The sequence below is a fragment of the Spermophilus citellus genome (genome assembly GCF_964194105.1).
Source record: "Spermophilus citellus genome assembly, chromosome: 6".
Lineage (NCBI taxonomy): Eukaryota > Metazoa > Chordata > Mammalia > Rodentia > Sciuridae > Spermophilus > Spermophilus citellus.
In genome coordinates, this window is record NC_138187.1 from 124,687,329 (window position 1) to 124,703,643 (window position 16,315).

Here is a 16,315-nt window from a genome sequence, read left to right on the forward strand (position 1 = left end):
TTTTATAAAATGTGAGGTACCACATGTAAAAGGATTGCTGAATTCAGGGTAAATAGCATGGAGACAGAATCCCTCCTCTCTGGACTCCATTAATAAGATCTCAGCCTGACGCAGTACCACCATCAAACTTAACTCCTAACCTCATCTCATACCTTGCAGTTAACTTGCTTAGTAAATAGACTTTTTTGCTTTCTTTTGTGACGCTAGGAATTGAACCCAGAGCCTGTGCATGCTAGGCAAGCTCTCTTTCACTGAGCTGCATCCTCAGTGAGTTTCTTGCTTTATAGATAAAGAAGAAATTATCAAGGATTAGTGTGTCCCTTTTTACCTCTGTGTGATATCCAAATTAACAATTGGTCACCTGTAATTTTTATTTTCTCTGCCAAGAAGGTGTAAGGGTTGCAGAGAAGGAAAACCTTTAATATTTCTTGTTTTCTTGAAATTATACTCCTAAGTAAAACCTATTCCTATTCCATAAAGTGAGCATTTTCTGCATCAATGAAGGGTTTTTTCCACTTAAAAGTAAAGAGTTTATATAATCAACATTAATCATTTTTGAAGTATTGTTATACAACTTTAAAAATTGCATGTTGTAAGTGAGACAGGACCTTAAAACTTTGGTACCTATTTACACACATTTATAACATATATAAAATATTTTTTAATGGTGGGCCATCCCAGAAGAAATACCTCAAAGGAGATCAAAGAATAAATAGACAATAAAGAGACTATGTTCAGACTACTGTGGGGCACATATTTCTTTGAAGTATCCTTTATGTTTTACACTAGAACTGATTGACACCTATTTAAAAAGAATGTAGAGGCTCCCCTCCTTTCTCTCTCTCTCTTTTTTTTAAGGGGATGTTGGGGATTGAACCCAGGGCCTCACTCATGCTTAGCTCACACCTTACCTTAAGCCTCCTCTCCATTTTAAAGGGTGGTGTCATCTATCATGATTCTGGGAATAGATTGTTGTTGGCTATATCAGGCTAATAAATGCTTCAGAATATTTGAGGTTATAATATTGGTTCAGATCAATAAAATTATTTCATTTTCTAGTTTATATGGGGCAGAAAATTGTTAATCATTCATTACATTAAATGATAAAAACTGAAAGAGGCTTACAGAAGAGTGATACAGATAGAATTAATTTTATAGAAAGTTCTGCTGAATGTTTAATACTCTTTTAAATGATTTGTGAAGTATGTATATTTAATGAGTGTTGGCAATAATTAAGTACTGAGGCTGGGGATGTGGCTCAAGCGGTAGCGCGCTCGCCTGGCATGCGTGCATCCCGGGTTCGATCCTCAGCACCACATACAAACAAAGATGTTGTGTCCGCCGAGAACTAAAAAATAAAAATATTAAAAATTCAAAAAAAAATAATAATTAAGTACTGAATTCTGACATAGGAAGAAAGCACTTGATTCACAGACAGGATACCCTTAAGTCTCAGTTCTGCCATAAACACACTGCAACCTGAGAAAAGTAATTGGGCCTCAGATTTTCCCTTTTTAAAGTGTAGTTCTTTTATTCAGCAGATTATAAGAATTTGCTATATACCAAACACAGTGCTTTGAAGTTTAAAAAAAAAAAAAAAAGAAAAGAAACAGGAGCCTGGCACTCATGCCTATAATTCCACCTTCTCTGGAGGCTGAGGCAGGAAGATCATTTGAGGCCAGGCTGGGCAACATAATGAGACCCCCCCATGGTGGGTTGATCAGGTGTTAAAGAAATTATTTTCCACTTCAGAATTGTCTAAAGGAGAAGGCAGTAGGATCCCTAGAGTCCTTGGAAAATTCCCACATTTCTGGTTATACTATACTCCCAGGGTTTTTTGAAAATTGTTCTTTTATCTGTTCACTTGACAAGTGAGAAGTTTTTTGAGTAGTTTTCTGAGTTCATATGAACATAGACTTCATTTGCTTCCTGATATAAACTATCATAATCTGAGATTGTACAAGGTACTCCTTAAGAGGAGGCTTAAGGTAAGGTGTGATTTATCTGAAGCAGCTTTTCACCTGCTTCAGATAAATCACAGGTCAAAATTCTGTGCTTATGGGAACCCCATAGCAACATTAGGTGCTTAATTTCCCAACATAATGATAAATAGTAGAGTTGTCTGGCTTCTTAGAAATAAAATTATAGTTGGTGGAGTATGGCTGTGACCCTGGCTTCTCTGGAGGCTGATGCAGGAAGATCGCAGTTCAAGACCAACCTAGGCTAACTTGGTAAGACCTTGTCTTATAATAAAACACAGAAAGGACTGGGTATGTAGCTCAGCAGTAAAGTGCCCTGAGTTCAATACATCAAAAAGGATAGGAAGGGGAAAGGAAAATTATAAAAAGTCTTTGGGGGATGGGGGTCTGACTCAGTGGTAGAGCACTTGCCTTGCATGCACGCAGCCCTAGGTTTGATTTCCAGCACTGCAAAATAAATAAATGAATAAAATAAAGTAGTCAAATACATAGAAACAGAAAGTAGAATGGTGGTTACTCTTGGGTTGGGAGGGGGGGAAAGGGAGATTATGAATATAGAATTTTCATTTCTGCATGATGAAGAAGTTCCGTAGATATTTTATGACAATATGAATATACTCGGTATACACCTAAAGATGGTTAAGATGGTGAATTTTACTGGGCGTGGTGATGCACACCTGCAATCCCAGCAGATCAGGCAGGTGGATCCCAAGTTCAAAGCCAGCCTCAGCAACTTAGGCCCTAAGCAACTCAGCAAGACTCTATCTCTAAATAAAATACAGAAAGGGCTGGGGATGTGGCTCAGTGGTTAAGTGCCCGTGGGCTCAATCCCCCATACCAAACAAAAAAACAGGTGAATTTTATGTTAATGTGATTGTTACATGTATTTTTTTAATGAACTTATCAGGTTATTTTCTTTTTACCCTCATTATTTTCTTTAGCTGGCTTCATTTAGAATATACGCCATATTCTATAAATCAGAAATTCAGTGAAATAGCATTATATGCACATTTAAGATAATTTAACTCCATATGTTTAAACAAAAGTGGGGAAAAAGACACAAAGAAGAAAAATAACAAATAATAGGACAGGAAAAGAGGGATTTAGATAATGGGTACAGTTCTGCCAGCCATTCTTCTCAGCCCAGAGTGAGTATGAGAAGACGATCGTTGTTTCTTTGCCTGGCTGTGTTGAACTGAATGAAATAATTCCTTCCTGGGGAAGGTTTAGGATAGTTCTGACTATAACAGTGTTTGTTTTATCTGCTGTTTAAGTTTTAGCCCTTGCTGCAGTCTGGCTGGGCACAATTCAGGAGCCACTTGTCAAAAGAAACTAACTTTATTTTTAGAACCACACAGGCCAAACAAAACAGCTCCTCAGGAAAAACCCTCAGAGCCCAACTGCCACCACCGGCTTCCCACAAGCCTCTCACACACACACACAAGCTTCCCCCACTCCCACAATCCTCCTGTTCTTGAGGCCGATTGGCTGGGTCGCATGGGCGGAGCCAAAGAAGTCCCCCAATGAGCAGCTCCATGGTCTGAAAGGGCAGGGAAACAGCCCAATGAGCATCACCGCAGAGGAGCCAATCAGCTAGATGTTGCTGGGGCCACTGTGAGCCAATCATCAGCTGGCAGTCTGAAAGGGCAGGGAAACAGCCCAATGAGCATCACCGCAGAGGAGCCAATCAGCTAGATGTTGCTGGGGCCGCTGTGAGCCAATCATCAGCCGGCAGCTGGAAGTTTGCTGGGGCCCCTTCGGCTGTGGCTCTCAACATCTCCCCCTCTCTGATTAAACAACAAGCATGTGGCTTAGGGACCGTGCCTGCCTTAGGTTGTCCAATAGTACATATGGTCCTTACCCGTTATCGGATGAGCTGACCTCAGGGCGTCAGCCTCCTGTCTTAGGTTGGTACCATTGTAATTGGATCTTATCCGTCACTGACTACCGGTCCAGTATACAGCCACACCTGTGGAGAGGTACCAGCGGGGGGTGGGGGTGAGGTTCTTTGCCTTACCTCTGTTGGCCCCCAAATTTTAGCTGGACGATCATGACAAGCAGAAGGGAGGAAGATACACCAAGCCAATTGACGGCTCCTTTTGGAAAATTTGTACCACTGAAGACATCATCAGCAAAAATACCCCAACACTACCACAAGTTGCTGCACCAACAGATAGTTCACAATGCATACAAGTGAGTTCACAATGCATACAAGTGACACATAGTCTAGGCAAGTTCTGCAAGCAGTTCAGTGATGGCTATTGCAGAAGCTGTAGATTGGTTTTATCTTTGTCTTCACCGGCACTGGGATGAAGATAGGAATTCTGGCAATAATGGCTAAAGAAAAAATTGTGTAACATTCCAGAAGGCACTAAAAGAAAACAATTTTCTTAACAATTTACATTATCTTGAAGAGAATTATTAAATATAATGAAAAGGAAAGGTGAAAGTAAACAAACAGATCTGTTAACCTCCTTTTTTGTTCACATATTAAAAAAATCCTCAACAGTTGTTTATCCAATTTAAATTAAAGCATTTAAATCACGTGAATAAAAAATATATATATATATTTGGATCCATTTTTTCATGAGCGCTCATCATATATGATATATGGACATACGTACATTCAAACATATAACACAAAACACAAGTGTGCACACATAATATAATACATACAACACATAACATAATAGTAAAGGCCTTATAACTTTTTACAGGTGAAATCTCCATTGCAATGTTTAAAAACTCTGTAGTCAAAAAATAGAACTGACCAGCAAAACATTAACCTAGGTCTGTATGAGCTCAAAAAACAAAATAGAACTTCATGATGTGGGAAAGGGCAATAATAAAATAGATATTGAACAAAGCATCCTGGTTCTGTCGCAGATGTAAGGATAGCCAAACTCGAGTTTTGGATATCAGCTGTTATGGATTTGAGCCAAATCATCATCTTTTTGGTCTGTAGAAATCTCTTTAGTTAATCTCTCCGGAATCCAAATCGACTGCTGTTCTCCCTGTGGAAACACACAAACAGACCCCCGACTCCAGACAATTACTGGGTCAGGACCTTTCCATTGTCCTGTTAGAATATCTTTCCAAAGTACCTTGGGCTTATGTACATTTTTTGGACACATATGCCTTTCCGCAGCACTAAGTCCTGATGAATCCAAATTTAAAAAGTTTAGAGTAAAAAGGGTTATTTTAAGTTTATCTTTGGGGAATATATACCCCTTCCCAATTCCGTCTTTTTGCTTTAATAAGTACATTTTAATAGTTTGATGAGCTCTTTCAACTATGCCTTGTCCCTGTGGATTGTATGGGATTCCTGTTATATGAGTAATGCCAAATGATGAGCAAAATTGTTTAAAAGAGGTAGAAGTATAACCAGGGGCATTATCTGTTTTTAACTGTTTTGGAACGCCCACAGTGGCAAAATTTTGTAAGCAATGAGCTATAACATCTTTAGTTTTTTCTCCGGCATGAAGGGAGCCCATCAAAAATCCAGAAGAAGTATCAACTGTAACATGCAAATATTTTAATTTTCCAAATTCTGGCAAGTGTGTGACGTCCATCTGCCAAATATGGTTAGGTATCAATCCTCTAGGATTGACTCCAAGATTAACTTGTGGTAAAAAGGTCACATAATTTTGACATTGTTTTATTATTTGTCTAGCTTGTTCCTTAGTTATTTTAAAACGCTTTTGTAAAGTATTAGCATTGACATGGAACCTTTTATGAAAATTTATAGCTTCTAGTGTAGAGAAAATATGCATGTCATGTGTAGTTTTATCTGCTAAATCATTGCCCAAATTAAGGGCTCCAGGCAATCCTGTATGTGCCCTGATATGTCCTATAAAGAATGGATCTTTTCTGTCCCAGATTAGACTTTGTATAGTAGAAAACAAAGAGAAAACAGTAGAAGAAGGGGAAATCTTACCAGCATCTTCAAGGGATACTATAGTATTAACTATATACTGACTATCGGAAAATAAATTAAATACAGAATCTTTAAACATCACAAAAGCTTGTAATACTGCATTAAGCTCTACCTTTTGAGCTGATTGTTTGGGTACTAAAAATGTAAAAGTTTGATCAGGTGTAACTATTGCTGCTGTGCCATTATTTGACCCATCCGTGAATATATTTGGAGCATTCATGATAGGGGTTTTTCTTGTCATTTTTGGAAAAATTACAGGATGCAATGACCAAAAAGACAATAAAGGATTAGATGGTAAGTGGTTATCAAATGAAACATAGATTTGCACATGATTATTGCCCAAGTATTTAACTCATTAGCTAATTCATCAATTTGATTCATAGTATATGGAGTAATAATTTTATTGGGAGAAATTCCAAACACTCCCTTTGCTGCTTTTATTCCTTTGAGTATTAATTGTCCTACAGCCTCAGGATACCTAGTAAGAATAGTGTTAGGAGAATAAGATAAATGTATCCATAATAATGGACCTTCTTGCCAAAATACTCCTGTACGAATATTTTTTGTTGGTAGTACAATAAATAATAAAGGCAAACTTATATCAATTCTATCCAAATGCATATTTTCCATATATGTTTCAATGATTTTTAATGCCTTTCTTGCTTCAGGCGTTAACATTCGGGGTGAATTTGGATCTGATGGACCTTTTAGGATATCAAATAAAGGTCCCAACTCTCCTGTTGGTATACCTAGATAAGGCCTTATCCAATTTATGTCTCCTAATAACTTTTGAAAGTCGTTAAGTGATTTGAGTTGATCTACTCGTATTTGAATTTTTGGTGGACGGACCATGGTTGAGGATAATAGAACTCCTAAATAATTAATTGGAAAATTTAATTGTACTTCATCTATTGCTATCTCTAGATTACAATTTTTTAATAAGTTTGTAAGTGTGGCATAACATTCCAGCAATGTGTTTTTAGCCTTGTGTGCTAATAATACATCATCCATATAGTGAAATATTTGTAGTTCAGGATTTTGATTTCTAAGTGGCTGGATTACTTTGTTAACATAAATTTGACACATAGTTGGGCTGTTAGCCATCCCTTGAGGGAGTACTTTCCATTCATATCTCTGATCAGGACCTTCATGATTCAGTGCAGGGATAGTAAATGCAAAACGTGGACTATCCTCAGGATGAATTGGAATTGAAAAAAAAACAATCTTTTATATCTATAACTAAAACATACCAGGTTTTTGGCAAAGCAGACAATTGAGGAATCCCCGATTGAGCAGGTCCCATAATAACCATTTCATTATTAATATCTTGCAGTAATCTCCATTTACCAGATTTCTTTTTGATGACAAAAATGGGAGTATTATGGGGAGATACAGAAGGTTGTATATGTCCTTCCGCAAATTGTTGTTTGACCAGATCATGGGCTACTTGTATCTTTTCTTTAGTCAGGGGCCACTGAGGAACCCACTGGTCTTTCTGATTTCCAAGTAATTTTTATTGTCTCAGTGGCCCTTTCTGAAAATCCAACCCATGTCTGTCTGTTCCTTGATCTATTTGTATTGGTGCTGCTATACCTTGTTCTTGTTTTGCTAATCTCTTTCCTTTCCTAAAACCTTGTCTAGCCATAATAGTGGGTGCATTTTGATTGATGTTATTTGTTAATGTCAAACCTAATTGATCTAGGATATCTCGTCCCCATAAATTTACGGGAAGATGATCCAATACATATGGCTGTATAGTTCCTTCACATCCTTCAGGATCCTTCCAATCTAATACCATTGCACTTCTATGGGGATTAGTCACTACTCCTAGGCCTCGAAGCATTTGAGTGGCTTGTTGTAATGGCCAATGTTTTGGCCATTCTTGACGAGAGATGATGCTAAGGTCTGCACCTGTATCCAGTAGCCCATTAAATTCATGTCCTTGAATATTTAGTTTTAGCATGGGGCGAGAATCTAAATTTAAAGAAAGCATAGCCCAATCTACACCTGTGGAGCCTAATCCCTTGGAACCTCTTTCTATAGCACGACTGGAAAATTTATCATGTAGGCTTGGTATTATTAGTAACTGTGCTATTCTATCTCCTGGTGAAATTACTGATATACCCTTTGGAGAACTGGCTATAATTTTTATTTCACCTTCATAATCGGGATTAATTACCCCAGGACTTATCATAAGTCCTTTTAGAGTAGAAGAGCTGCGTCCCAATAATAAGCCTACTGTTCCTTTGGGAAGAGGTCCTTTCACCCCTGTGGGAATGATTTGAACTCCCATTTCTGGAGTTAGTACTGATCTGGCGGAGATGCAGATGTCCAACCCTGCGTTCCCTCTGGTTTGTCTGATGAGGGATCTGATGGACAGTGTGTCCTGGGCACTACCCTGTTGGGGTTGCTGGGTTCCTCCAGTGCTCCGTATATTTGTGGTTTTGGGCCCCGGAGCATTGGGCCCCCCTGTCCACTTTTTGGCAATGGAGCCCGGTGCCTTTCTCCACGATATCGTGGATAAACACCTGGTCCTTGTTCGTTTTTTGATAATGGAGTACCCTCTATGGTGGTTTGAGACGGCATTCATTAGCCCAATGTCTCCCTCTATGCCATCGTGGGCAAATACCCGGTATTCTACTCCTTTGATTCCGAGTTTTGTTAAACCCCCCTCCTATGGGGCAATTCCTTTTAAAATGTCCTGTTTGTTCACAATTGTAGCGTGTTCTTGGCCTGGCATCTAAAGTCTGTTTTACTGCAGCTTCCATGACTTGCTCTTGTTCATTAATGTCTCTACATAATTTAATATATGTGTTTAAATCTTCATGTTTCCATGGTCTAATGATATCTCTGCACCAACGATTTGCTTGGTCATAAGCCAGTTGTTGTATTAATGGCATTGCTTGTTCTGTATTCCCAAAAACTCTGGTAGCTGTTTGAATAAGCCTATCTACAAATTCAGCGTAAGGTTCATTAGCTCCTTGTATTACCTTAGATAATTGACCTTGTAAACCTCTCTGTCCTTGTAAATTCTTCCATGCCCTAATCACCTCTGCAGCAATTTGTGAGTATACGCCAGGATCATATGCAGTTTGTTACTGCTGATCCTCATAAGGTCCCTTTCCTAACAACATATCTAGATTTCTCTGAGGATAACCAGCTGCTGCATTTTGCCTAGCCGTCTCCTTGCAAAATTGCTCATTGGCAACCTTCCATAACAGGTATTGTCCTCCATTTAGCACAGCTTTACACATATTAGCCCAATCTGCTGGCGTCGTGTTCAAGTTGTTAATGGATTCGACCAAGCTTACAGTGAAGGGTGTTTGAGGACCATAGGTTGTTACAGCCTCTTTTAGCTGCTTCACTGTTTTGAAATTTAAAGCATGGTAAATTTGCTGCCCTCCTACCTCAAATACAGGGCATGTTAATACTTGAGATCCTGTCTCCGGATCCCAACTATCAACTGCGGGGGTTGGGGGCCTCCCAGCATATGGAGGTGGCCTTGTTAGTTGGACATTTACATCCTCTGGTGATAGAAAGGTGTTAGTAGCAGTCTCTTGTTGTAACTTTTCCCCTGATGGCTTTTTCTGCTTTACACTTTCTTCCTCTGTCTGACTAGTTCGAGAGACCTTCTCTTTTACTTGAATCTTTTCCTCTGTCTGACTAACTTGAGAGACCTTCTCTTTTACTTGAATCAATGTGTCTTCTCCTTCCTCTACCATTGTCTGAACTGAAGACTTTGGACTAAGCAAACCAGATACCAACGCCCACAATGTCAATGTGCCAACTGGCAGAGTTCCTGGGTTGTTCTTTTCTATTCTTTTTAAATCTTCACCATGATTGTCCCACTGTGATATATTTAACAACTCCTCCTTAAAAAGCCATGGGCTACATTTTTGTATTGTATCAACGTATGCCCTGACTGTTCTTGATTTTACTGAGATGCCTCCTTCCTCTAACAATTTACTTAACACTCTTTCGGTTTGTTTTTTACTAATTTCTGATCCCATATTTCTACTATAATACAACCCAACAAGATGATGCCAAACAAAACCGAGACAGAATGAAATAAAAATGGAACCACACAAAATCATTATATCAGCCTTTCTATCCTCCTGAAATGTCCATCCGTCCTTTCTCCCTATCTGTTCCTCAGATGTAAATAGTTTTTCCTCAGATGTGAGCGGGTTTTTCTTCCGTCTCACTTATCTCCAGGGACAGGCAACTTAAAAGAAAAATGAAGCAAAACAAAAGAGGAATCTTAGAATGGCTACCCATCCTCTCGCCCTGCCCTCAGGGGCGAGCAGTTTACTTACCCTCAGTCGCTCCCCGTGCGAGCCACCAAATGCCGCAGTCTGGCTGGGCACAATTCAGGAGCCACTTGTCAAAAGAAACTAACTTTATTTTTAGAATCACACAGGCCAAACAAAACAGCTCCTCAGGAAAAACCCTCAGAGCCCAACTGCCACCACCGGCTTCCCACAAGCCTCACACACACACACGCACACACACACACACACACACACACACACAAGCCTCCCCCACTCCCACAATCCTGCTCTTGAGGCCGATTGGCTGGGTCGCGTGGGCGGAGCCAAAGAAGTCCCCCAATGAGCAGCTCCATGGTCTGAAAGGGCAGGGAAACAGCCCAATGAGCATCACCGCAGAGGAGCCAATCAGCTAGGTGTTGCTGGGGCCGCTGTGAGCCAATCATCAGCCGGCAGCTGGAAGTTTGCTGGCAGCTGGAATTTTGCTGGGGCCCCTTCGGCTGTGGCTCTCAACAGCCCTAGTGTAAAGGAAAGTAAATGATACTTCTTTTATTTCCTTTCAGCCTTACTCATAGTTCTGGAGCCTAAATTTTAAAGTCTTTGACCTCTGACAAATCTATATTTTCTGTGTTCTTTTTGAACATGTGTTCTATATCTAACATTGCTTTCCTTCAGTATAACATGATCCAAGATGGAACATCACTTTCAAGGTTATCATCAATAAAATGTTTCTTGTTAGAAATAAATCCAGAGTAGCAGACAAATCTTTCTCGCTATGACTGTACCTTGCTTATCTTTCAGTTTTATGATGCATGTTAGAACAATATTACCTGTGTTTTTTGTCTGGTAAGATGGTCCATACTGTATTTATATTACAGTATCATAGTATGCATGTCCCTTCTAAAGTTGTTGACAAGCAGTAAATTTAAAATAGCCAGTAGGTGCTAGGGCAGAGAAGGCCGAGCAAATATGTCTTTTTACAAGAGCAAATCAGAACTCATTTAAGAAATTAAAAACAATTGAAAGGGTCTCATTAATACTTTAAAATGTACTGTTTCATAATTAGAACAAAATATTACAAAGATTGAAGATCACAAAGAAAATATACTGAGTATAGTTATTACCTCTACTTAATAGGAAATGTTATCAAGGGCCTTGGCAGTTTTAGAAGGATATCAGGTGAGTGTACACTCTTATAAGGAATGTAGGGAGTAGCTTCTTATTTTGTAGAGTAAAACATGACTTATCACTTAATATAATTCATATTTGACACCAGAAGTACATTAAAGTCAATATGTGATATTTGGCCAAATGGATAATATTGTAACTGATTCCCAGAACCCCTAAAATGCATGTCTGGCTCTCCTGCTAACAAAGTAGTATGAGGTAGAGTCTAAGAAACAGCATCAGCAAGTTTTAAGAAAAAGATATCATAGAGGAAGATTAATTTCTCCATGCCTCCCTTTATTGTTAAATTAGCATATTCTTAGTATGTGCCTTTTGTTGAAAACAGCTAAGTTCTCCACTTGGACGTTTGCTAAATAGATGAAGTAATTATCTTAGTTCTCTTTTCATGCTGGTTTGACTTATCATTCCCACCCCACCCACCCCCGCCCCATATCTAGCTAATGCTACTCTTTGCTATCCAAGACTTACCCCTTTCACACCTCTATCCTCATTGAAACTTATTTGTGTGTAATAACCTATTCTTTCTTGGTGGCCTCTCAGGGTCTTTCAAGTGTCCACTTAGAAACTTTTTAAATTAATGTGGGTTTGAAGGCAGCCTTGAGGCAATTTTGTGCTTTTTTTTTTTAACAGTAACTGTCTAGAAATATTTCTCCTGTCCTTATCTTTCTTTTCCTTCCTGCCCAACTTTTCAAGATGATATTAATGATTCCAGTGATGAGAATTTCAGATTAGAAAGGGAGAAAGGGTGATAAAGGACCTTGGAAAAATAGTAATGTCATTCAATCATCTCTAAAATGATGTCTTAATTGATAACCATCTAGCAAGCCCACAGGTTGTGGGGTGTCTGTGAATATAAGAAGGAAGGAACTGTTGTAAGTTGATAGAACATGAAGAGCTGATGCTAATAACAAGTTTTTCTTTCTAATATTATATAATTCTCTATATAAAATTTAGGTGTTTATCCATCAGTGTTGTAACTATTGCACTTGTGAATAAACTGACAAATATAATCATCTTTGGTATTCAGGAAGATTGGTTCCTTAACCCTCTGCATATACCACAATCTACAGATACTCAAATCCCTTGAATAAAATGGCATTTGCATGTAACCTAGGCACATCCTCATTTTAAATTCTCTCTAGATTACTTATAATACCTACTACAATTTAAATCCTATGTAGTTAGTTGTTATACTATGTTGGTTAGGGAATAAAGACAAGAAAAATTAGTCCATAATGCCATTATAGATGCAATTTATTTTCCAGATATTTTTAACCGAGCTTGTTGAATCACAGACACAGAATCTGCAGATTCAGAAGGCCAACTCTAATTAGTGCTGCCCCATCTCCCTGTTGTGTTTACTTTGCCTTAAATATCTCTTTTTTATTCCAGGCTGCCAGTACACCACTGAATCCTTTAAGTTTTCAGTGTGAATTTGTAAAACTCAGGATTGACCTTCTACAAGCCTTCTCTCAACTCATCTGCACTTGTAATAGCCTAAAAACAAGCCCCCCACCTGCAATTGCCACAACAATTGCCATGACCTTAGGAAATGACCTTCAGAGATGTGGTCGAATCTCCAATCAGGCAGGTGTTAACTCTGCGTTCAGTGCAGTTTTTATTTTCTTGAGGTTTTTTAAACTGACTATGAGATAAAAAGTTCTGAAAGGGAAAATCCCAGAAGTTTGACTCAGACATTGTGTCAAATGCTTATTAACTCATCTTTCTTGCCATATAGACTGATGTGTTATTAGAGCAACAAAGTGATCAATGATGTCTCATTGGGTTCTATATATTTATATAAAGAGAATGGAATTGTATTTTAAACTTTGAAATGTTTTTGAAAATTATTTTAGTAGAACTTGAAAGTAAAATGTTAATGTTTGTATTTCTATATATTATATAGAAATCATAATCTTATCAACATTTGTAGTTTCATTTGTTATCTATGTTGATTTTATTTAACAAAGTTTATGAAAACAAATAGAATGATAAGAGTAATTTTCCTTGAAACTTTGAGAATTTTTGTCTAAGAATGGGGTTTTCATTTTTGTATTGTTTATGCAATAAGAGTAGCATGTTTGTTTGTCATATTGATTTTTTTCCTTCTTTACAGATGAAACAGTCCATGGAAGAGTTCCGAAGCCTTGCCTCCAGATATGCGGATCTTTATCAGGCATCTTTTGATGCTGACTCTGCAACTTTGAGGAATGTAGAACTGTATCCTAAGCTTGCTCATCTTGTATTTCTTGTTTTGGGGAAGTATTCTTTTTTTTTTTTTTTTTTTTAAAGAGAGAGAGAGAGAATTTTTAATATTTATTTCTTAGTTCTCGGCGGACACAACATCTTTGTTGGTATGTGGTGCTGAGGATCGAACCCGGGCCGTACGCATGCCAGGCGAGCGCTACCGCCTGAGCCACATCCCCAACCCAGGGAAGTATTCTTTTTAAACGGAGACTAAATACTTCAGCAATGCCTGTACACAAAATCTACATTAGATAGCCCTCAAATTTCTTATAATTAATAACTTCTCCCTTTGAATATAAACAAAATAATTATACTTTTTAACTTAAGCCAGACTTTAAAAAAAAAGTGGTGGCTCAGTGGTGTTCTCTCTGTACTTCCAGGAAGAGAATATCCAAAGCCTGAGTCCTGCCCAGCATAGTGGCATACTCCTATAGTTCCAGCTACTTAGGAGGCTGAGGCAGGAGGATCACCTGGACCCAGGAGTTAGAGGCTAGCCTAGGCAACATAGCAAGACCCCATCTACTTTAAAAATAATAATAATAAACAACCTCAGTCCTACCAGTGTGGTGTATACCTTGTGCCCACTTGAGTTCCAGCAGTACATTTTGCCACTAGAGGACATTTTCTGTTTCAACTCAACTTTCTTCATGGCTAATTCTCATCACCTTTATCAGTGATCTAGTCAGTAGTTTTAATCATCACTTTTGTTTCCTAAATCCTCTTTACATTTTTCATTCTTCTTCTTTCCCCCTCCCCCCACCACCCCAGCAGTACTACTAGTACTAGGGAATCAATTCAGAACTCATGCATTCTAGACCTACCAGTGTTCTACCAGTGAGTCACATCCCCAGCCTTCCATGTTTTCTTATTAAGAACTTCAAATCTGGGCTGGGGATGTGGCTCAAGCGGTAGCGCGCTCTCCTGGCATGCGTGCGGCCCGGGTTCGATCCTCAGCACCACATACAAACAAAGATGTTGTGTCCGCCGAGAACTAAAAAATAAATATTAAAAATTCTCTCTCTCTCTCTCTCTCTCTCTCTCTCTCTCTAAAAAAAAAAAAAAAACTTCAAATCATTTTTCGAAGGAGGAAAAAAAATTATATTGAGTTGTAGGACTTGCCAATCAATAGTTCTTGACATTTTTAGTTTATTGATGAAACCCTAATGGATACTATGAATCTTCTGCCCTACAAAATGCATATCATACCCCAAAATTTACATATAATTTCAAGGGAATTGACAGACCCCTTGAGTCCTAGCTGAGGAATCATGAAGTTAAAAGTCTACAGACCATTGGTTTCTTTCTTAAAAAAAAAAAACAAAAAACTTGTAGCAATGAAACCTTTTTTGTTTTCTTTTCTTGTTTGTTTCAAATTCTTGTGAAGAACCTGGTTATCTAAGACAGATAAAAGTAGTTGCTGTGAATTATCAGGTCTGTTGCCTGGTCCCCTTTTCCACTTTATACATATCTGAAATACCCTTTCTGGAACAGAGTTTGACAGCTGCTAGGACAGGCAGTATATCTTAGAAGAAATAGAGCCACATATCATTTGAGTGCATAACATTATGATTTCACTAAAAACACAATCCTCATCTTGACTCTTTTGAGTATTCAGATACTATAAAATCCATAGTGGGTTTCTCTGTTTTCATATTTAACCTTAACAATACCCTAGACAGCAGCAGAGCTGTTTACTGATATCTCATGCCATAGAGGCCCTGATTTTGGATCCAGAATCAGCAAGGTAATTCTAATAGTAGTTTACATTACAAAACACTTTTATATATTTTATTTTTCCTAATCATTACCACAGTGTTTCAGAAAGGAAATTAAAGACAAAAAAACGAAACAGGAAGAATTCTTCCAACATTTGCCCAGGGTCACATAGCTAGTGACCATACATAAATTTCCGTTGTATACTTAAATCTGCTTCCTGTCACCTGGACTTAAATAACTGGGAAGGAGTTCTTTGTATATGAACATTCCTTCTTGTTTAACTACATTCTTGTATAACTACAAACTGAGTTAATACAATTAAACTTGAACTTGAAATTTTTTATTTTTTGATTTCCTAAACCAAAAGAAATTCCTGATTTTACTTTATTAAAATTCTTCTCTTCTTTAATAACTAATCTCATATTTAAAGTAATTATTTTTATTAAAGAACAATGCATTGTGGTCCCCCCTCCCCCCGGGAGTATTCTACCTTAGAATATACATTTCCTTGTCTATAATTTGAATGTAGTAAGACCTGAGATTTCAGAATCAGCTTCCTCAAAGAGAATGTCATCAAGAAAGCAACTTAAACTTCTCTACCCTAAAGTTTTATTTCAGGGCAATTCTGAGATCTTTACTGTCTGTTTTAAAATGTTAATCACTTTCCAATATGGTCACTTGGCTATTTTTTTGTTTCCATCTACCCAATCCATCTTAATCTCTTCATTTCTTGTCTTAATGGAACTTAAAATATAGGACTGCAGAAAAGAGAGCTTTGGACCCAGGCAAATATTAATGTGAACCCTTTTCTGTATGACATGTTTACTTTCATTGAAGCTACATATATAAAAACTGTGGGTAGAGAATGATCCCTGTTTCCCAGAGTGGTTATGAAATTACCTATGTAAAATGTCTGGTGAAGTGCCTTGCACATAGTAGGCAGTAAAAGGATATAAGGGTATAATACCAGTGCTATACCC

At 38.0% G+C, this 16,315-nt stretch overlaps 1 protein-coding gene across 1 annotated transcript in view; it reads left to right on the forward strand.

The window, feature by feature from the left end:
- The window catches only part of INTS7 (integrator complex subunit 7), an 89,694-nt gene that overhangs the window by 60,840 nt on the left and 12,539 nt on the right, over positions 1 to 16,315 (forward strand). The window contains exons 14-16 of the mRNA XM_081297839.1: positions 12,765 to 12,959; positions 13,489 to 13,592; positions 15,295 to 15,363. Of these exons, the coding sequence (XP_081153965.1) occupies positions 12,765 to 12,959; positions 13,489 to 13,592; positions 15,295 to 15,363 (368 nt within the window). The remainder of the gene's footprint in view (positions 1 to 12,764; positions 12,960 to 13,488; positions 13,593 to 15,294; positions 15,364 to 16,315) is intronic.